At 45.3% G+C, this 24,101-nt stretch overlaps 1 protein-coding gene across 13 annotated transcripts in view; it reads left to right on the top strand.

Moving 5' to 3' along the window:
* ADGRL3 (adhesion G protein-coupled receptor L3) overlaps positions 1 to 24,101 on the top strand; it is a 1,088,292-nt gene that overhangs the window by 583,841 nt on the left and 480,350 nt on the right. For all 13 annotated transcript variants that reach the window (XM_073686326.1, XM_073686314.1, XM_073686318.1 and 10 more), the window contains one exon: positions 15,083 to 15,121. In XM_073686326.1, the coding sequence (XP_073542427.1) occupies positions 15,083 to 15,121 (39 nt within the window). The remainder of the gene's footprint in view (positions 1 to 15,082; positions 15,122 to 24,101) is intronic.

Below are 24,101 nucleotides of genomic sequence, written 5' to 3'. Positions count from 1 at the left end.
CCAAGTTTTGAAGATTTGAGCTATGTGTATACAACATTTTTCAACTAGTTTTTATCCAGAAACTGAGTGAAAACTCTCCGAATCCTCTTCCAGGTCTCAAAACTCCTCAAAAACTTTGAGTCTCTGCTCAGTTTCCGTAAACTCCGCAAATAGATTCTGTCTGCAAATAGCCTTGGAGAGTTTATGCTCAGATCCTGCTTCAAAACCTCCTTAACAACGCTAAAAGGTTGGGAGTCCTGTTAGGCTATCTGCACACTGAGTTTTTCGAGGAGTTTTTGGAGCAGAAATCTTCCAAATCCTTCTCCATATCTCAAAATATCTAAAAACTTTGATTTTCAACTCAGTTTCTGCTCTAAAAAGTCAGCAAAAAGACTCCATGTGCACATAGTCTAAGTTTCATTAGCCGGTGAAATTCTTTTGATTCCTATTTAGTTTTTCAAAACCAGTAAAAATGAACCTTCTCATTTTTGACATAGCTTTCTTCTAAGTCATTAAATGCGAAGCTTGCTGTGAATGCTGTTTATTATTCTACCTTCAAAGTATTTCCGTTTCTGTAAGAATTCTCGCTGCATATCAATGTTTTTATAGTTTGTTTACTTGTAGAACTGCCAGTTACTTAATTATTCTGCTGTTAAATACCTTACTTTAGTTGTTATATTTTGTGTAAAGGGTTATTCCACAGGAATCTTAATAAATGCAAACAAAGTCTGTTTCTACCTAATGAATAATGCTGTGGTGGGCACATTAATTTAGGTTTTCCAGCTCTGGTTCGCGGCTGTGCATCAACCCTGTCTGATGGTGGAAGAATATCATTTGCATATGCTTCTTATCAGCTTGTCAGGGGGGAAGTAGAGCATTTCCACCCCTGACTCCTGCAGAAGATCACCCATAGGCAATGCTGTGATTCGACACTGTGAAGTACTACATTTTGATTCTGTAGTTTTTTGTATGTAAATGTCAATATAATTGAGCTCCAGCACAGCTCCTTCTCTCCCCCAGTACAGCTCCTTCCTTCCTCCAGTACAGCTCCTTCCTTCCCCCAGTACAGCTCCTTCTTTCCCCCAGAACAGCTCCTTCCTTCCCCCAGTACAGCTCCTTCCTTCCCCCAGTACAGCTCCTTCCTTCCCCCAGTACAGCTCCTTCCTTCCCCCAGTACAGCTCATTCCTTCCCCCAGTACAACTCCTTCCTTCTCCAAGCACAGCTCCTTCCTTCCCCCAGTACAGCTCCTTCCTTCACCCAGTACAGCTCCTTCCTTCACCCAGTACAGCTCCTTCCTTCCCCCAGCACAGCTCCTTCCTTCCCCCAGCACAGCTCCTTCCTTCCCCCAGCACAGCTAATCCTTCACCCAGTACAGCTCATTCCTTCCCCAAGTAAAGCTCCTTCCTTCCCCCAGCACAGCTCCTTCCTTCACCCAGTACAGCTCATTCCTTCACCCAGTACAGCTCCTTCCTTCCCCCAGTACAGCTCCTTCCTTCACCCAGTACAGCTCATTCCTTCCCCCAGTACAGCTCCTTCCTTCACCCAGTACAGCTCCTTCCTTCCCCCAGTACAGCTCCTTCCTTCACCCAGTACAGCTTATTCCTTCCCCCAGTACAGCTTATTCCTTCCCCCAGTACAGCTTCTTCCTTTACCCAGTACAGCTCATTCCTTCCCCCAGTACAACTCCTTCCTTCACCCAGCACAGCTCCTTCCTTCCCCCAGCACAGCTCCTTCCTTCACCCAGTACAGCTCATTCCTTCCCCCAGTACTGCTCCTTACTTCCCCCAGTACAGCTCCTTCCTTCCCCCAGTACAACTCCTTCCTTCACCCAGTACAGCTCATTCCTTCCCCCAATACAGCTTCTTCCTTCCCCCAGTACAGCTCATTCCTTCACCCAGTACAGCTCATTCCTTCCCCCAGTACAGCTCCTTCCTTCCACCAGTACAGCTCCTTCCTTCCCCAAGTACAGTTCCTTCTCTTATTACGTTTTTTTTCACACATTTTGACGGTAATTACTGCAACACGTGTTTTCACCACACTTTGTGAGAGTACACATAGATTGTACTATTTTGATACATTTACATTCATAATAAAAATGCTTCCAATGACAACCAATGACAATGACAACCAATCATAGGACCAGTATGACGAAAGGGAACCAACAGCGCCCTCAGTCGTGCTGGTGAGCATGTCTAACTTTATGCTGGAATGCTTGTGGGATGACAGGCGTATAGTTACCATCAAGCAAAGGAGTGCAAAGACTATTGGATAGCTATGATTTTAGACCCTCACTATAAGGCCACGGCCCCACTATCAGTATTCGGTCAGTATTTTTTCTCAGGAGTGGGAGCCAAAACCAGGTGAGGAACAATCAGAGAAAAGGTATAATAGAAACAAGTCACCAATTCTGCATTTATCACCCACTACTGAGTGACTACTGATAGTTGGGCCATGGCCTAAAAGTAAAATGAGGGAATTTGAGGGGGTTATAAAAATGGGAGTCCAAGGTACCTTATTTCCAGAATAAGCTGTTAATGGCTCTGCAAAGCTTTCCCCTAACGGTCGCCTGCTGACCACACAACTGACCAGGAAAACCCTTCTCTACCCCCCACAGACACAACACTCCTCTGCCAGAATTATAGCTATAACAAGTAGCCAAGACAGCAGCAACAGCTATAGTATATTTGACATGATGGACCAGATGTTTTATCTGCCATTGCGCAAACCTGATGCACTTAAGCAAACATAAAAGCACTACCTAAAAAGTCAGGTTCGCTCATGCCTGTGCCGTTTCTTGCGTAGAAATCCTGAGCCTCGATCCCATGCACTTCTGTGTCAGGAGATTTGACCAGTGGCAAGAACTGGTCCAGTTTGCTATGGGTGTACTACCATGTCCAGCCTCCAATGTACTGAGAGGGTATTCAGTGCGGCTGTTAACTTTGTCATGCCGAAGCTGATCAGGTTATCTGCCGAAAAAGTGGAAAGCCTTACATTTGTTAAAATTAATCAGGCAGGGATCATTGGCAACTTTAATTTACGTAAGCTGATGCCAATGGTTAGATCAGTTGCACCATTTTACTGTCTGACTATCTATTGTCTGTCTTCTACCAGAGCTGGTGGCCCACGCTTGGCTAATCATCTTCTCCTTGTCTATCATGTCTACACCGTAGTACTAATTCTGCCAAAGCTGCCCTACACTGACAGACATTTCCTTGTCTGCCCTATGTATTCTCTTCCTTATAACATATGGCTTGTACCACTGTCACTGCCACTTCCCAGCTACAGAAACCACACATCTCTTGTTGGAGCTACCATTGCTGGCCCTAGAATGCAAGATATTTCCTTGGCTGACCCTTAATATTTTGTCACCATTTGACTTCTGATCATGCCATTGCCACTAAACACCCACACATATCTCTTGCACTTGTCCAGTGTGTATTATATCTACACTGTACTGCTCCTGGGAAGTGTAGTCTCTGGAGAGTACACAAACCTGTTCCCAAATAGTTCCAAAATAGGGCTATTTTTTGCACAGCTTGTTGATAATTACTTCTTTACTTTGAAAATAGCTAGCCTGTTCTTAAATCGTAAAAAGGGATAATTTTTGGACTGTTTGATATACTATCCCTTTGTAAATGTCGAACTGTTTTGAGATCAGCAAACCTGTTGCTCATCCTAAAAAATGGATATTTTTTCACAACTTGTTCAGAAGCCATTACTTCTTTACATTGTAGGGTTTTCTACTCACTTCAGCCACGTTAGAGGTAGACACAGGACACTGTCTCTTTAAAATGCCAAAGGCAGGTTTATTATGCTGCATTAATCGCACTTTCAGAAGTAAACAAAAGAAAACCTTGTCCAGCACAGTGTAACAAAAACAGAAAATAAACAGTCCAAACAATATGGCGGGTTCGCCCGCTCACGGTCAGTGTCCTTTCTGCACAAACACCCTGGAGGTCTTCACACCTCCAGCAACAGACACTGAATGAGACACTTGGTCTCCATTTTAAACACATGTCCTGGGGAGGGGATATATAAGCAGCCAATCCCCCCATCTCTTATGACTGCTCCTAAAAACAATCCCTGATACACCTAATTAACTCTCTCAGCACTACTTGTGGTAGAGCATTCTTTTCCTGGTTTTACATCCTCAGAGATACATATCTCCCCTCAAGGACATGTCCGGTGGCCATCTTACATATCCCCCCTCTGCCCAAAGCCAGACTAACATACAGTGGACCCTCGACAATGTATCAGCATTGCCATGCAGTTTCCCAGGCCTATGCTCTACATGGAAGCTAAAGTCCTGGAGGGCTTGGAACCACCTGGTCACTCGGGCATTGTTCCCCTTCTTCTCTCTCATCCACCTTAGTTGGACATGGTCTGATACCAGCCTGAACTTTCTGCCTAAGAGGTAGTATTTTAAAGTGTCCAACGCCCACTTGATGGCCAAACATTTCTTCTCCACTATGGAGTAATTCTTCTCACAAGATGTCAGCTTCCGGCTTAGATACATTATGGGGTGCTCCTCCCCTTTCACCTCTTGTGATAGGACAGCCCCCAGTCCGACATCTGACGCGTCCATCTGGACCACAAACTCCTTTGAAAAATCCGGCTACACCAGCACTGGCTGTTTACACAGAGCCTGCTTTAGCTCCTGAAAAGCCGTCTCCGCTTCTGGAGACCACTTAGCCATAGCCGACTTTGTCCCTTTAAGGAGGTCTGTCAAAGGGGCGGCTATCATGGTGAAGTTAGGGATGAACCAGCGGTAAAAGCCCACGATGCCCAGGAAGCCTCTGACCTGTTTTTTTGAGAGAAGTTGTGGCCAACTCTGGATTGCTTCAATTTTATTTATTTGGGGCTTTATCATGCCTCTGCCTACAACATAGCCCAAATATCTGGCTTCCTCCATGCCCATGGCACATGGAAAACCCCACCTTCCGTAGAGCATTGAATATCGCTTGGACTTTGCTCAGAGAGCTTCCCCAATCCTGGCTGTAGATCACGATATCATCCAGGTAAGCCGCTGCATAATTCTTGTGGGGAGCTAGGATCCGATCCATGGCTCTCTGGAAGGTAGCTGGAGCTCCTTGCAACCCAAACAGCATCCTGGTGTATTGGAAACACCCATCCGGTGTTGCAAAGGCCATCTTCTCCTTGGCCTCTTGGGACATAGGAATTTGCCAATACCCTTTTGTAAGGTCAAGGCTGGTAATATAGCTGGCCGGCCCTAGCCTTTTAATTAGTTTATTTACCCTTGGCATTGGGTACGCATCAAACTTAGAGACCTCATTTAGTTTCCTATAGGCATTGCAGAACCACCATTCTCCATCTGGTTTTGGCACCAAGACTATGGGACTGGACCAGCCACTCTTGGACTCTTCAATGACACCTAGACTCAGCATGCTCTTCACCTCCTTCGAGATTACCTCTCGGCGGGCTTCAGGAATCCTATATGGCTGTAGGTTCACTCGGACATGAGGCTCCGTAAGCACCTCATGTTCTACAATCTGAGTACACCCCGGTAGATCCGAGAACAGGTCCTTGTTCCATTACAGCAACTCTTGGCATTGTTGCTTCTGGGCACATGACAGCGATTCTGCCACCTTGACAACTCCCACATCGGCTTCTGACTTTGCCTCAAAACACGGAGCTTCCACGGGCTCCCTATCTCGCCATGGCTTTATCAGGTTGACGTGGTACACCTGGTAGGGCTTCCTTCTCCCAGGTTGGTGGACACTATAGTTGACATCGCAAACCTTTTCAACCACTTCATAGGGGCCCTGCCACTTGGCCAGGAATTTGCTCTCCACCGTAGGTACCAGCACCAGTACATGATCCCCAGGGTTGAAGAGTCTTACCCTCGCCGACTTGTTGTACACCTTCGACTGCGCCTCTTGTGCATTGAGGAGGTGTTCTTTCACAATGGGCATCACCTCTGCAATCCTCTCTTGCATCTGGGCCACATGTTCAATTACACTCCTGTAGGGTGTGGATTCCGCCTCCCAGGTCTCCTTTGCCATGTCCAGGAGTCCACGGGGGGTGTCGGCCATACAGCAGCTCGAAAGGGGAGAGTCCAGTAGAGGCCTGTGGGACTTCTCTGATGGAAAATAGTGTGTATGGCAGTAGCCAGTCCCAGTCCCGGCCATCTTTCTCTACGACCTTCTTCAACATGGCCTTCAAGGTTTTATTAAACCTCTCCACCAAGAGGGTGGTAGACTGAGGTCCTGAGTTGTGTGATCTTAAGGATCTTGCCCAACTCCATCATTACCTTTGACGTAAACGGAGTACCTTGGTCTGTTAGGATCTCTTTAGGCAACTCCGTCCTGGAAAAGATATGGACTAACTCCCGGGCTATACATTTGGAGGAGGAGTTTCGGAGTGGTACGGCCTCCAGATACCATGTAGCATAGTCCAGTACCACCAGGATGTACTGATGTCCTCTGGCGGACTTGACCAGGGGTCCCACTAAATCAATGGCGATGCGATTGAACGGGACCTCAATGATAGGCAGAGGCACTAAAAGGCTACGGAAGTGAGCCACCAGGGAGGTCAGTTGACAGGTGGGACAGGACCTACAATAATTCACTATCTCTCGGTGACACCCAGGCCAGTAGAACCTCTGAAGGATCCTTTCTTGGGTTTTTTCTACCCCCAGATGACCACCTAAGACATGTGGATGGGCCATATCTAACACTTGCGTCTGTACGGCTCTGGCACTAGTAACTGCTCGAGAACCTCCCCTCTGAGTTTGGTGACCCGATATAACAACTCCCCATTTATGGCAAAATGCATATATCGGGTGTCAGCCCCCGGCTCTTGAGCAACACCATTAAGAACAGGCACATTATCAAACGCCCCTTTTAGGGTTAAGTCCCTGATCTGAGCGGTTCCAAAGTTTCCTCCGGACAACTCCAGTTCAGGGAGATTGACTTCCGGGCATGCTGCCTCATCTTCATCCCCAACCAGCACACAAAAAGGAAACCCATCGGCAGCGGGCTGTGATGAGGTTTCTTCAGGAGCGACCTGCTTGTTGTCCGGACAACCTGGCTTCCTCCCTTTCTCCCACAAGTCCCAAAACAAAGCAAAGTCCCGCCCTATTATAACAGGTCCTTGACTATGCCCACCTCATGGGACTCGGCTCCACAGTTTGTGTCTATGACCACTCGGGCCATAGGGTAGTCTTTAGCGTCCCCATGGATACAACAGACGCCAACCTTTTTCCCCGGAACCAGATGGTGAGGAACTGTGGCTCGCACTAGGGTTATCAAACTCCCTGAGTCTAACAGAGCAGTCACTTGCACTCCATTCACTGATACGGAGCAGTCCCTCGCCTGGTTGAGGAACAGCACTGCAGGCAGGATATGCAAAGTACGAGCAGCGCCGTCCTGCGCTGCAGTCCATTGGCTCTTTGGTCATGGGGCAATGGGCGGCTATGTGACCTGGGGTATGACACCTCCAACACACTGCGTTATGGGGCTGGACCTTCGGCAGCAACTCAGACCCCTCCTGAGCTCTAGGACGCCCCCCAAGTGTGGCTCTAGCTCCCCTCTTTTCGGTGTCCGCCCCCTTTTGGGAACCCCATTATGGAGAGGCTACAACACCTTGTTTCCCCAAGGAACTCTCAACCGCCTGGTACCTTTCCACCAACCCCACCAAGTCATCGGCATTATGGGGATCTCCCTGGGCAACCCAGGATTGCACCAACCTCGGAAGAGAGTATATGAACCTGTCTATAATGACCCTCTGCACCTGGGCTGGGGAGTAAGATTCAGGTTGCAACCAATTTTGGACCAGGTGTAGGAGGTCGAACATTTAGGATCGGGGAGGTTTGTCACTGTAATAGGCCCAGTGGTGCACCCATTGTGCCCTGACAGAGTCTCTCCCAAGCGCGCCAAGATCTCCATTTTTAATTTGGCGTACCCCTTTGCGTCCTGCAAGGCCAGGTCATAAAAGGCCTTCTGTGGCTAGCCTGTTAAATATGGCGCCAAAACCTCCACCCACTGCTCCGGAGGCAATTTCTCCCTTTCCGCCACCCTTTCAAATACAGTCAAGAACGCCTCAACGTCATCACTCGGGGTCATCTTTTGCAATGCTCTCCTTACTGTCTTCCTCACATGAGAGTCATCACCTGGAGTAGGGGGTGGGGCGGTTGCCCTGCCACGGATCACCTCGGCCAAGGGGCTCCATCTGCTGCTTGTGCTGTAGTTGTTGCATCTAGTGCTGCTGTTGCCACTGCTGCTGCTGTGCCTGCTGCCACTGTTGCCACTGCTGCTGCTGCTGTTGGTGCTGCTGGAGGTAAGCCTGCACCAGTTGCTTAATCAGCTCCTCCATGCTGCCGGACGTCCCTGGCTGGCTGGTGGCCTTCACCCAGGACATAAACGGTTTTCTGGAGCAGTCACACTGCCCCTTGGGATTCGTGCCTGCATTCTCCACCAATTGTAGGGTTTTATACTCACTTCAGCCGCGTTAGATGTAGGCACAGGACACTGTCTCTTTAAAATGTCCAAGGCAGATTTATTATGCTGCATAAACTGCACTTTCAGAAGTAAACAAAAGAAAGCCTTGTCCGGCACAGTGTAACAAAAACAGAAAATAAACAGTCCATACAATATGGTGGGTTCGCCCGTTCACGGTCAGTGTCCTTTTTGCACAAACACCCTGGAGGTCTCCACACCTCCAGCCACAGACACTGGATGAGACACTTTGTCTCCATTTTAAACACACGCACTGGGGTGGGGATATGTGAGCAGCTAATCCCCCCTATTTCTTATGACTGCTCGTAAAAAACAGCCCTGATACACCTAATTAACCCTCTCGGCACTACTTGTACTGGAGCATGTTTTTCCTGGTTTTACATCACTGAAGTTACCATCCTTAGCTATACATATCTCCCCTCAAGGACATGTCCGCTGGCCATCTTACAACTTATAAAACAATTAACCTATTCCTGTTCCCTAAATAAAGAGATCATTTTTGGAAAGCTTGTAGTGATGACCAAGCACTAAAATGCTCAAGTGCTCGGAACTCGAATCGAGCAGGTCGGACAGTCAGACAGGCTGGAGTCAAGTACCGAGTATAATGAAAGTCAATGGGAAACTCAAGCATTTTTCCGGAAGACCTCCGGAAGAGGGCTGGGGAGGCCGGAAAATCACTGAAATGGATGGAAACAGTGCTCAAATGGAATGGAAACAGCATGGGGAAGACGCCTGGATGCATGCCAGGTTGCTGCGTGTCCACGATCAGTAATACTAGCATTCTGGACACAGCATATTTTATTTATTAACCTAATAAGTAATTGAAAAAAACTACGTTGGGTCCCCCCTATTTTTAATAACTAGCCAAGGTAAAGCAGACAGCTGCCAGTTTATATTATCACCCTGGGAAAATCCATGGTTATTTGGCCCTTCCCATCCTAAAAATACAAGCCCACAGTCACCCCAGAATTGACACATTACATTAGATGTGCCAAAACTGGCGCTTTCTGATTGCCCTGCGTAATGGTAGTTGGGATTGATGACAGCTTTGATTTGTCAAAAATCACAGCTGGCATCAAGTCCTGGGGTTATTAATGGAGCGGGATCTAACAGACCCCCAATTACTAACCCAGTAATCAGAGGTATATCCAGGGTGGGCAGGCGGGTGCAGCTGAAAGGGGGGCGCCATCGGTCAGAGGTGTCTCCCTGGTAGCTGTATTTTGAGGACACAGTTTGGAGGAGAGAGAATCGATGTAAATACTTTTATGCTGAAAAATGACAAAAGTATTCTCGGAGTGATACCTTTATTGGCTAACCAGAAAAAAATATATATATATATGGAAGCTTTCTGAGCACAGAGGCCCCTTCTTCAGGCAATATTAAGAGAAGAAATTGTATTTGAAGACACAGTTTCGGGAAGGGACCCCATGTCGTTTTTTTCAATTATTAAATGCGCTGCATCCAGAATGCTAGTATTACTGATTGTTGGCACACAGCTTGAGACCCAATGACGCGATGAGGCCGGCCAATCACAGTGATGCTAGTAGCCCACATGGCTACGGCATTACCGTGTATGGCAGACAATCCCCGCATGTTTATTGACTTTCTAACAGCCACGAAACATGTGGAGTAGGGACTCGAGCATAGAGTTCAAGCACCCACGATACTTGATTGATTAACGAGCATACCCGAGCACCCCGTTGATCTATTGAGTATTGAGAAGTGGCGAGCATGCTCACTCATCACTAACAGCTTGTTAAAAAGCTATCACTTCTTCATTTAGGAAAGAACATAGCTCTTTCTATTAACAAAACTGGGATATTTGTGGTGCCACCTTGTGTGAAAAAGCCATAGTTTCTCTTGTTTGAACCGCCTCTGTATAAACACCAGCAAGGCACGCAACTGCTTGCAAAAATAAATAGTTTTTGGACCATTTTCTAATTTAAGCATCCTAAAAAGTCTGATACTGAACTGTGTTGTTAAAGGGAATCTGTCAGCAGGTATTTGCTACCTTATCTGAGAGCAGTATCATGTACATAAAGAGAAGCTGAATCCAGCGATGTATCGCTTAGATTACTGGATGCAGCCGTTCTGACACAAGCATAGCTTTTAGATTTAGCATACAGCAGAGCTAAGAAAGCTGCCCCCGCCCACACCAGGCTCTCAGTGCACATAACTATAGACAGTGAGGTGCTTATCACAGAAAGGGGCGAAGTTGAGCTACCAGGCACTTCTGTGTCCCAGCAATGATAAGCTCCTGATGCTAAAACATTCATTGCAAGTAAACAAAAGCAGGGAGCTTTATAAGAGAGGCATCACTGTAATCTGTGTTTTAATCCTTACCACACGCTGTATTCAGATTAAATAGCAAAAAACGGCTGACGGATTCCATTTAATCTGTTTACCATCCAATTTTTCCGTAGCCAGATAGGTGGAGGTAACTTGGACATTGATAAGGCTGCGTTAAACCCTTCACAACATTCGAAGCACATTTAAGTCGGAAGCGGGTATATGGAGCGGGTTCATGGGGTGAACCAGCCCAATACCCGGCAGATCATGGCTGTGTGTTACAGCCAGGACCTGCCTCTAAAAATTGCCCGAGATTGTTAACCTGTTAAATGCCACTATCAAACTCTGACAGCGGCATTTAACATGCACCGGCGTGGAGGTGCGTCATTCCATGCCCCCATCGGCATGCTCGTGATATGATCGCTGGTCGCCAATGGGTTGCTATTACATCAGGGGATCTATTGAATACCTGTGTGCTTGTCATCACAAAGCTCCTATGAAACTGTCTGTGGCCGGGCTTCAAAGGAGACCGTGATTTTTACTATATACTGTAGCATCGCTGTATATAGCACAGGCGATCAGACGAACAAGTCCCCAAAGCGATCAGACGCTTCAAGTAAAAATAAAGTTTTAAAAAAATATGAATAAAAAACATAAAAATCACCCACTTTTGCCCATTAAAAATAAATATATTAAAAAAATACAACTATGTGGTATCGCCGCTTTCGGAAAAGTCTGATCTATCAAAATATAAAAATAATGAACCTGATGGCTAAACACTGTAGATGAAAAAAATCAAGAACGAAAAATTAAATTTTTTTTGATCGCTTCAATTCCACAGAAAAAAATGCTGTATCAAAACACATCTATCCCAAAATGGTATTAACAAAAACTTCGGCTTGTCCCACAAAAATGAAGCCATCACACAGCTCCACCAACCGAAAAATAAAAACGTTGCTGGTCTCGGAAAATGCCGACACAACTCCCATTTTTTTTTTTGCAAACTTCACATTTTTTTTCACCATTAAAATAAGAAAACAAATGGACATGTTTGGTATCGCCGTAATTGTACTGATGAGCAAAATCATATGGCAAGGTCATTTTTACAACAAAATGTATACTGTAGAAAAACAATTCCCAAAGAACAATGTCAGAATTATGTTTTTTTCACAATTTCTTCCCACTTGGAATTTTTTTTTCCATTTTCCATTACACTATGTGGTAAAATGAATGGCGGCATTCAAACTTACAACTCATCCCACAAAAAACAAGCCCTCATATGATGTCTATGTGGAGAGAAAAATAAAATAGTTATGGCTCTGGGAAGAAAATGGAAATTTTACCCTGTTGTGAAGGGGTTGAAGAGCTCAAAAGGACTTCAATACAGTCCTAGGAGACCACTGAGTATATTACATGTGTTTTCCCGCCTATTAGAGGCTTTTCAGTATTGGCATGACTTTTCAGGTCAATGCAATTATCATTTTTTTGTTCAAAAAATTCAGAACTTTATAACAAAAATTTGGTTTCCGTCTTTTTCTGAGATCCTTTAGGGTTCACACACATCTGTGTATAAAAAAATTGCTCCAATGTTCATCCTGAGAAGTTGGACGAGTGTCATGCGTATGTCATTCCGTATATCATGCAAGTGCAATGCGAGTGTTTAATTTTTTTCTTGCCTAGCATCCGTATGACTTGCGCATGCAATCCGTATGCAATGACTTTTATCATCATCTTTTACATACTATAATGCTCTATGTAACTTAAAGCTAGTTTACAAAACTAATAAAGCAATCTTATATAAAGGTATAGATAGATAATAGATAGATTTCATGCAGATATATAATTTCACAAGCCCCCTACATAGTATAAATTTGCACCCTTTGGTGCCTTTCATGTGGAGTTTATTTCACAGTTTTTAGGCTTATTTAACCAAATAAATAAGTGAAAAAAATGACGTAGTTTCCCCCGTATTTTATGAAACCAGCAAAGGCAAAGCAGACAGCTGAGAACTGATATTATCAGGCTGTGAAGGTCCCTTGTTATTAGGCCCTTCCCAGCCTAAAAATAATAGCCCTCAACCACCCCAGAAGTGGTGCAACACATTAGATGCAGCAATTCTGGCACTTTGCTCCAGCTCTTCCTGATTGCCTTGGTGCGGTGGCAATCTGGGTAATGGGGCTTGGGGTTAATGTCAGCTGTGATTTGTCCAAAATCACAGCTGGCATCAAGCCCCGGGGTTAGTAAGGGAGACGTGTCTGTCAGACACTGCAATTTCCAACTCATTAATAAAAAACACACACACAAAAAATACTTTATTTAAAAAAAACACTCCCCAACACTTTCGCTGGTTCAGCAATTTATTAAAAAAATAAAACCCATGCAGATCCAATGTAGTCCAGGAAATCCGACAAAGTTCAGGAAATCCGACGTAGTCTACAATTGGAAACCTGAAAAACATAAAAAAAGAGAACTAAAAACAATTCACTGTCCTTCGTTCACCAATTTATTAGAAAATAAGGGTCCTATGGAGATTCGACGTAGTCCAGCGCTTCCCACGACATTCCCCGATTCTGTCATTAAATTCCTATGGAGCTTCTTTCTGAAGCTCCATAGGCTTTTAGCAGCAGCCACGTTGTGCTCCGCGAGACCCGGTGGCACTGAACAGTGGTGACTTCAGTAACTATACTGCTCATCAGAGTCGCCGGGACTTACAGAGGGCAGCGCGAGCCGGGAGTGGCTGCTTCCTTAGTTATAAACAGGTGACGGAATTAAGCAAAGCATTAGAACTGGCCGCAGGTTCTCTCACCTGTGCAATACAAAGGAAATCCTGAAAACATAATCTGTTGGGGGGTGTGAATGGTAAAATTGTAGACTTGGTCTGATGGAAGGGAATCTGTTAGCAGGTTTTTGCTATTTAATCTAAGGGCAACATAATATACAGCAAGAGGGCCTGATTACAGCAATGTATCACTTACTAGGCTATGTGTTGTAATTTCAATACAATCAGTGTTTTTTTAGCAGGAGCTTGTCACTTGAGGACTAGATCTCCTGCAGGACAGTCAAGCTAATCTGTGTAATCCCGCCCCTATACTGATTAGCAGCTTGCTGATAACGTACAGTGTAAACAGAAAGCTGCCAATCAGAGGTCTGGGCAGTGTTATGCATAGCTCAGTATTCAGACCACTGCTACATTTACAACAGAGAAATCAGGGATTCTTCAGAACTAACTGTCACGCAAGGTGTGGGAAAGACTGAGTGCAACACGAAGGGAAGAGGGGGAGGAAGCCCAAACACTAGGGAAAGGAGGAGGGGAGACCCCTAGGCAGATCTAATATCACCCTGCCTTCCCAACCGTCCCTATATAGGTTCCACACCTATTGCCGAGCAGGACCCTAAACCCTGGATGACCCTAGAGCTTGGCCCTCGATAGGGAGGGGGAGGGGCGAGCACCGGTCAGGCCCCACTACAAACTAAAGACAACAAGGTAAACAAACAAAGGGCGATTAACTTAGCTTGAGCAGACACCAGAGGAGTAACGCCAAGTGTCCTCCAAGGGCACCAGAGAAGACGCTAGCCGACTGCTAGTGCTCCAAGCCTGTACATAGAAGTATCACCGGCAATTGCCTGGTGCAAACTGAGGGTTTTAAACTTCCATACAAGGGTGTGTTAATCAGCAGCAGGGGGAAGTCGCCGCTGGGTCTTAAATGAAGAAAGATTAAGAATGTATCTGCAATGCCAAGCGCAGTGACCTTCTACTGCCAGATCCAGAGCGACTGTCTATTACACCTGACACACCTGTGACGGTACACCACGCAGTCCAGTAAGTGATACTTCATTGTAATTATGCACTAGGCCCCTCGACCATGCTGCTCTCAGATTACAGAGCAAAAACCTGCTGTCATATTCCCTTTAAGGGGGAGTTTGTTCAAATCTTAGTTGCTTATGAAGGAAGTCAGCTTTTCAATCACAACCCCCTCTGCAGGTGACTGCGACATCACAGTGACTTGGTACCTCCCAATGCTGTACCTTTAAGCCCATGTTGCCAAGGAAATTAAAAGTTTAGGTGCATACCACTTAGAATAATGCCAGAAGTCTTTAAATATGTGTATACTCATGGTAGTTTTGCTTTTTTGTGTATCTTTTTAATGATTGCTACTAACAGTTACACTTCTTTTTATCTCTTTACCGTTCACATGTGAAATCCATCTCAGCCAAGATGGATAGGAAAAAGTGCACGGCAATTTTGGTTCAGAACAAAAAGTTAATTTTTCGAAGCACACATTTTTTTTTCAAATGGCAAACTAATTTGACATCTTTTTATTTCTTTTTTTGACAGTTGCAGAAAAGGGAACGTTCATGCAGAGCATATGTCCAGGTAAAATTCATATCTTTTACAGCATATCTGAAATGTTATATCAATGTATGTTACATGTCTTATTTTGAAACTGTTATACAGGTAACCAAATTGAAATAAAGACCCTGGGGCTAAATTTACCATTGTAGTCTTAGAAGAAGGCATTCCCAGCTAGCATCACTTAGGGTTTGTTTGTAGGAACTGACTGCCGGCTTTAAACAACCACTGATCATTACGTACTTATAGTCGTTTAATAGCCTGTTTACACAGGCAGACCGCACCGATTGATGAACAGTGTGGCCAGGCTGCAATTGTTCTCGGCTGCCTGACTCCCTTGTGCACAGGACGCTGCACCGCCAAGAACTATGATCTTCTGTCCAGCACAAAAGATCATTTTACCCAATGAACGAGTGTTTTTGCCCATTTAATGGGTGATCAGCAACCTGTTTACAGCAAGATTATTGAGAAACCAGCATCACTATGAAAGCTCGTTCACAATAATCCTGCATTGTAAATGGATCTTAAGCATCTGGTGATATTGTTATCTTTTAACAATCTAAATCTTTAATCTAAATAACTAAACTAACATGAACAATTATTGCAGTACACTGTGCATTAATGGCCCTGGTTGGGCATTGTGCTTGTCGTCACTGCTTTCTGGTTCTTCTATCCTTTAGTATACAGGCCCGGAGAGAATAAGACACAAGGCAGGTAGTATGCGTCAACAGACTCTAACTTTATTACAAAGCATAGGGTTTATATACACCCTGGAGGCAGAAACGGATTTACCATATATGGTCCGATCATACAATTTAGCTGTGCAAACAAAAAACTGGTTTCTGTTCTCGTGATGCCTATGCTTGTGTTGAAACATTTAATCAGACACATTCTGATGACTAGCAAGGACACGTTAGTTTCTATTGATACAAGGAAGGAACATTTAGTTGTTGTTTTTGACCTAAGGTAACCGTCAGACTTATATAGCATAGATGGGGTCTTTGAACTTGGGGGACCTCATCTTCTGCTATAACATTCCGTCCTTTTGTTCCTTCATTTATCAATATGAATCTCTATATTTTTTTTTTCTTTTAGTACAACGCTGAATACACATTAGAAAAAGCTTAAAAACCAAATAAACCGCAAGACACATTAGCAAAACCTGAAAAATAGCTTGCACTATACCAGCCAACCACCCACCGATACCTTTAATCTCTGTGTGGAATTATTGGCCAAAGTATCTGAGCAGTTCACCCAAAAGTTTATCTCTTCCCATGAGACTGGGACAGCGAGAAAGGGTATGCTAGTGGACGTCACAGGGGCATGTGTACATATCCAACAATTAGCAGTAGTCTGGCTTTGCTCCTTTAGTCCATTGATTAGAGCAAGATGGTGTTTAATGAATCTATTGTCATCTCCATCTGTGGTGCCTAACGTAGTCCATGCACTTGTGGTCGCAAGGATGCAGGTAAGTATAAACAATGTCTTCATTCTTTGTCCGCTGGGTCTCCTAGTATCTTTTTGCAATGGGACGCGTGGATCCAGGCCTCTTTTCCCTCTAGCTTAACGGCTGTGCTTGTGGTCAGCAGAACTTGAAAGGGTCCGTCAAACCGTGGATCTAGGCTTTTCCTCACGTGTCTTTTTATAACCACCCAGTCTCCAGGTTGCAGCGTATGGCTGCTAGAGTCTTGATCTGGATCTGGAAGAGAACTGAAAACATTATCATGTATTTGCTTGATCTTTTTGTGTAAAGCCCTTACGTAGGAACTTAGCACATGGTTGTTCATTTCTAATGCTTGCGGATAGAAACACCCTAGGCTGGGTACGTTGCCAAACAATATCTCATATGGAGAGAGTCCAGTCTTTTTATTGGGCGTGTATCTTACTGAAAACTGAGCAAGCGGTAAACAATCCGGCCATGGTTTTCCTGTCTCAGCCATGGCTTTCTGAATTTTTAATTTCAATGTCCCATTCAGTCTTTCCACTTTACCACTACTTTGTGGGTGATATGGGGTATGGAATGCTTGTTGAATTCCTAGAGCTGACATGACTTCATTCATTATTTCACCTGTGAAGTGTGTACCTCTGTCTCTCTCAATTACCTCTGGTACCCCATACCTGCAGACCACCTCCGCAAACAGTTTCTTTGCGGTTGCCGCAGCCGTGGCTTTGGCAATCGGGAAAGCCTCTGGCCATCCTGAGAACAAATCAATACAGACCAACACATATTCCCATGATCCTGACTTCGGCAGCTGAATATAATCAATTTGCAGTCTCTGGAATGGATAGAGGGGCCGGGGGGTGTGTTTGGGTGGTGTTTTAACTACTCTACCCTGATTATGTGTAGCACATATCATGCACCCTTTTATCAGTTGTTCAATACAGGTGGAGAATCCTGGTGCCACCCAATGTTTCTGCATCACATTCATCACAGCCATTTTAGATTGGTGTACCGGCCCATGTAGCATCTGGGCAGCTGCTGGGTACAGTGCCCTTGGAAGGCATCATCGTGTCCCTTTCCCCCATACCCCATTTGCTTCATTCAGGCATGCACCTTCCTTCAACCACTTATCAACCTCCTCCTTCAGAGCCTGAGCCTGCATTTGGGATAAGATGTCCTCCGACACAAAGGGGTTTTTAGGGGCACTTATCTGACGTACTGTTGACCCTTGTTGCGGCTTGCAGGCTGCTGTTTTTGCTGCTGCATCTGCCATCGCATTACCTCTGCTTACCTGGTCGGTGCGTCTGGTATGTGCTCTTACCTTTATGACAGCTACTTGTTTGGGTAATTGTAGTGCATCAATTAACTGCTGGACCGCATCAGCATTCTTTATGGGGTGTCCTGCTGCCGTCAGGAAACCTCTTGATTTCCATATTGGACCAAAATCATGCGCTATACCGAATGCGTACCTAGAATCCGTGTAAATGTTAACAACACTACCTTCTGCTAATTTACAGGCCTCGGTTAGGGCCCTAAGTTCGGCCTCTTGAGCCGATTGGTGTGGGAGCATTGGTTCTGCCTTGATTACTGCATTGAGGGAGACAACTGCATATCCAGTATGGAAAGTACCTGAATCGTCCTGATGACAGGATCCATCTACAAAAAATTCAAAATCTGCATTTTCTAATTCATGTTCAAATACAGTAGGTAAACCTGCCGTTTCTTGTGCCATCATTTGTACACAGTCATGAGGAACATCCTCTCTTGGATCTTCCTTAAAAAGCACAGTACCTGACCCCTCCTTCAGATCCGAGAGAGGTAACAAAGTTGCTGGGTGCAAAGTAGTACACCTCTGTAAAGAAACATTGGGGGGCATTAACAGTGCACATTGTAACCTGAGATGACGTGCTGCTGAGAGGTGAGCGGGTTGCACTTGATTCAATATAGTATAGACATCATGAGGTGTTAGCACGGTGAGCGGATGATCTAGAACAATGTCTGCAGATTTGTGGAGTAGCAGTCCAACAGCATGCAGAGCACGTACACAGGATGGTGCACCTCTGGCTACCGCATCCAATCTGCCACTAAAATAGGCAACAGGTCTCTGATTGTCACCATGTGATTGAGTTAAAACTCCTGCTGCATGTCCAGCTTGCTCGTGAAGGTACAGAGTAAATGGGAGCTCATAATTAGGTGTACCCAAAGCTGGAGCGGCCAAAATACGGTTTTTGAGAGAATAAAAACAGTCTATTGCCTCTGGTGTTTGTACAAAAGGTGTTGGGGTAAGACAGTCATAGAGGGGCTGCATTAAAACAGAGACGGCATGAATCCACTGTCTGCAATAGGAAACAAGTCCAAGAAAAGTTCTGCGGCTGCAACATTAATGGGGACGGTGAATGCCTGTACTGCTAGTTTACGTGCATTTGTCAAATGGCGGGCTCCTGGTGTAATGCAATGACCCAAAAAGGTGACTGAAGATTTGCAAAACTGAAGCTTATCTTTCGACGCCTTGCAGCCAGCGTGATAGAGAAACAACATAAGTGATATAGTTGCGTTATGACATTGTTTCCTGGAGGGGGCACAAATGAGCAGGTCATCGACATATTGCAGAACAACGATATGTGGTTCAGACCATCCCTCCAGTATTTCCTGCAGACTTGCAGTGTACATTGTGAGTGAATTCTGGGCACCCTGTGGCAACACTGTCCATGTATATTGACTGCCCTGGAACGTGAAAGCAAACAGGTACTGGCAGTCAGGATGTAATGGTACACTGAAAAATGAATTTGCCAAATCGACCACTGAAAAACAAAGAGAGTTGGAAGGTATCTGTGACAGAAGAGTATGCGGGTTGGGCACAACTGGTGTTAGAAGTTCTGTGGCTTTGTTAACCAACCGGAGGTCATGGACCATTCTATATGCGGCTGGTTGTCCGGGCACGCTCTTTTTCTTTACTGGGAACAGGGGAGTGTTGCAAGGGGACTGGGTTTTGACTAGGACTCCCCTGTGTAGTAATTTTAGGACTTGCTGGGCTATGGCATTCTCCTGAGCCGAGCTAAGGGGATACTGCTTCTGTTGAGGCAAGATGGCTCCTGGTTTTAGATTCACCATTACTGGTTGAACTCTTAACCTACCAACATCTGTGTTATCTGAGGCCCAAAAGTCGTAGGGTACAGCCTGCTCCAATATCAGGGGAAAATCGTTTGTCTCTTCTATGCTGGCAATATCTAGTGACATTATTTTGCAAAGGGTGCTTGGTTTTAAACCTGGGGTCATGGTGACGGTGCCATCAGGATGATATTCGATATGTGCTTGTAATTGAGACAATACATCGTTTCCCAAAAGGTTACATTGGCCTCGGGGCGATACCATGAGCTGGCTATGTACAGTAGCTCCTTGAATTTGCAGGGGAATTTTTTTAGTGACAGGGAGCTGGACAGACGGGGAATTGAAAGGGGTGGCAATGACATGATGTGAAAAATCAGTGTCAGTGTATGGCCAATCACCTCGCGTAATTACTGAATTGTCGGCCCCCGTATCTACTTGGAAATCGATTTCATGTCCCCCTGGTAGGTTCACCTGCACTATACAACTGGGAGTTGGGGGGAAGGAGATGAGGGGGTTCATGTGCAAGCTACCCTCATCCTATGGGGGCGTTGTTTGGTTGGCTGGAGGACCCGTACTCTGAGCATCTGGATACGGGTTGGTCCTACAGTCCTTTCTAAAATGTCCTGGCTTTCTACATCCGTAACATAGTCTCTGTCCCCCTCCTATAGTCCGTCCTCTGCCTCTGTTGTTTCTGGGGGTCGTCTCTACTATATGTATTCTGGCAGCTCTCTTTGCCTATATTATGTCATGTTGTGCCCCCTGAGCTATCCTGGCCAAGTCCTCTGCCTTCACTGATCTCCACTCTGGTCTACTTGCTTTTACCTTTTCTGCAATCTCTTTCTTTAGTCCGTTCATGAAAGCACATGCTAATACCCTCTCACTAGTCTTATTTTCAGGAATGAACCCCATTTCCGACCAAGTCTTCCTTAGAGCCCAAAAGTAGTCTTTGGGGTCCTCTTCCTTACCCTGAACTCGGTCTTCTAGTGTAACCTGCCTTTCTCCCTGCCTGTCTTTACATGCTTTTACCAATGCTGTTGTGAACAGGACTCCGGCCGCTGCATTATTGGGTTCTGCATCTTCGGGTCCGGTCCTATTGTTATACTGCTTGTACGTTTCATCTGTCAACCTATCATAGCGGGCTTCATCTGCCAATTTTCCCTTAATTACCCCTTGTAAATCCAACCTAGTTGCATTGTACGTATCCTGTATGGTTCTTATCATTCTGGCAAAACCCATCGGGGACTGGGACAGATCTGGCAACTGGGAAATCAACGCCAATTGTTCTGAGGGACTCCATGGTCTATACATTAACATTGCACGGGCTTCTTGACCTGAAACAACTGCGTCCCCTACTGCTGCTGCTGCTGCTGCTGCTCCCGGTGCTCCTGGCACAACTACCTCCTCATTGGGAATAGTCTAGCTGGGTGGGGTCTTGGTCCTCCGCATGCCACACAGATATCTACAGTCAAGGGATTCTGCTGTCCACATCTGGGGCAAACCCAGCAATTGGGTTCCTGTGAATTCTGGTACTGGGGTGGGGTTGACGTCAGGGGCAGATAGGGAGGAAAATCTGTCATTCCGGTTTTTGTCAGTCTGTAACATCCGTTTCCTAATTCTTCAATTCTTCCTTCAAAATGAGCGCATGCATTCATCCATACATCCACTGTCTCCAACAGACCCTTATCTTTCAGCCATCCATGATAGGAGTTAAAGAAGGATTTCCATTTCTCTCCGTTCATCTCTCCATTTTCATTCATTCCTCCTGCCTTACACAATATTTTGTCAATTCCAATCAGTGCCTGTTTCCCTTCTCTGCGTACTACTAAGTCTTTGGCTGTAACGCCTTTTTTGGCATTTTGGTTCCCCATTCTTTCGGTTCTCCTCATTCAGAGTAGACTCCTCAATCACTTAGACAATGGGCCACAAAGATTTCTGAACCATGCCACTACTTGCCCTCCAGGACTTATACGCCAACCAGAAAAACAGACAAAAAACACCGATCCCGAGACACACCCAGCAACACAATCATCGGATCCATGCTGTCATTCTTACGTTTTTCCAAAGGCTAGAAGGCAGGACTGACAATTTATCTGAGGGGATTCTACTGGTTCAAGGGGACCTGAGCCAGACAACAATCTGTGAATTACCTGGGAGCCGACCGCTCGGGGGTGAGGGAGTCTCTTCTATGTAGTGATATAATTTAGGTAGAATATAACAGTTATTCTTACCTCAGCGCTGTATATATCACCAACAGAGAGCTTCGCTCGTCCCACATCTCGGACCGGTCGAGCACCCCTGGGCAGATTAACTCAGGTCCCTGTTCGGGCGCCAGCTTGTCGTCACTGCTTTCTGGTTCTTCTATCCTTTAGTATACAGGCCCGGAGAGAATAAGACACAAGACAGGTAGTATGTGTCAACAGACTCTAACTTTATTACAAAGCATAGGGTTTATATACACCCTGGAGGCAGAAACGGATTTACCATATATGGTCCGATCATACAATTTAGCTGTGCAAACAAAAAAATGGTTTCTGTTCTCGTGATGCCTATGCTTGTGTTGAAACATTTAATCAGACACATTCTGATGACTAGCAAGGACACGTTAATTTCTATTGATACAAGGAAGGAACATTTAGTTCAGACTTATATAGCATAGATGGGGTCTTTGAACTTGAGGGACCTCATCTTCTGCTATAACATACTCAACGCCATGAATTTACACTGCAGTCTGAGGTGATAAACCTACACCATCCACAGCACGGATTATCTGTATTGTATAGTACCGTAAGAGAGGGAAATACTGACAGGCGTCCAGGCCCTTCTTGAACTTTTGTAGTGAATCAATCATTACAACATCATGTGGCTGAGAGTTCCATAGTCTCACTGCTTTTACTGTAAAGAATCACTGCCTGTGATGATGGCTAAACTTTCTTTCCTGCAGACATAGAGGATGCCCCATTGTCACCATCACAGGCCTAGGTGTAAAAAGCTCATTAGTAAGATCTCTGTACTGCCCCCTCATAAATTTGCATATAGTAATAAGATCACCCCTAAGCCTTAATTTTTCCAAACTGAAAAACCCCAAGTTTGATATCCTGCCTTGGTATTGCAGTTCCCCCTTTCACTTAACCTTGGTCGCTCTTCTTTGCATCCGCTCTAGTTCAGCTATGTCCTTCTTATACACTGGAGCCCAAAATTGTACACAATATTCTAAGTGTCGTCGCACTAGTGACATGTATACATGGAAAACTTTGTTCTTATTATCAGCATCTATGCCTTTTTTAATGCATCCCATGAGTTTATTCATGCAGCACGGACAGATGACATGCTGTAGCATGGCTGATTTAGCAGGACTGAAGCAACAGCAACACAGTTGTAATATACTAGGAAGCTTATGTGGTGCAAATGTAGGCCGCACAACTCCTTTATAGTGTATGGGATGCAGGTGCTTCTTCCATGTGAGCTGGTCACACCACATCCAAGTATAAATATTTCTAAGGAAAACTAGAACAGCACTCCAGAGTCTTACAGGTTTGCCTCAGCCATAGATTTATCAAAAAATAAAAAAATAAATCCTTCTAAATCTTATTCATTGCATGCAACATTTCGGGTCAAGCGACCCTTCATTAGGCTATATGATAGTAACAAAAGACTAAATAGATAGCAAGTACATAAACAGCGGGTGAAATAAGTATTGAACATGTTATCAGTATTCTAAGTAAATATATTTGTAAAGTGTTCATACTGTGCAGTAACTGAGGCAGTGACCCATGCAAGTCCAACATAAGCAGCTTTTATTCAGCAACTCACGGGTAAACAGAAAAGTCCTCCGGTTCGCAGCCGGGTTAACACAAGTCCATAACAATGGTTGCCGGGGGCAACGGCCGCACCGGGCCGCTCAGAACCTGACGGGTGCAGAGCCTTCCCAGGCATGAGTTCAGCTACTCACAGGTCCGCCGAGCTTTCCTGCTGTGCTCCTAGCAGGTCCCAACACTGAACAACACTAACCCTTAGTGCAGGGTTTTTAAAGGACCTGTGGCAAGAGCCACTGGAAAACCCGGGTTGGAGGGAGGAGGCCGCCCCACTGCCTTCCTGTAGCCTCCTCCAAGAAATGAAGGCCCTGCTGGGTTTTACTTAATCTGCCTTAGCCAGATAGTCTGACCAGGTCATTGCTCACCTTCATTCCTGCATTGCAGCCGCAGCTGTGTCTGTGACTGCCATGCACTCCAACAGGTTTAATAGGTCTCTGTACACATTCTGGGGGATATATAACATCCCTCCGAGGCATCTGTCTGTACAATGAAGGTTTCCTTGAAATTGGGGCTGATGAGGACCGGCTGTCCACACAGGGCCAATTTCATGGTCTGAAAGGCTTCTTCTGCCTGAGGGTTCCACCGAACCATTACCGATTTTTTTCCTTTCAAGAGATCGGTCAGGGCCGCCGTTCTCCCAGAA

Source organism: Phyllobates terribilis, unplaced genomic scaffold (genome assembly GCF_046119375.1).
Source record: "Phyllobates terribilis strain yellow unplaced genomic scaffold, ASM4611937v1 Scaffold_1__5_contigs__length_1240528914, whole genome shotgun sequence".
Taxonomy (NCBI): domain Eukaryota; kingdom Metazoa; phylum Chordata; class Amphibia; order Anura; family Dendrobatidae; genus Phyllobates; species Phyllobates terribilis.
This window is presented reverse-complemented; position numbering and strand designations above follow the sequence as displayed.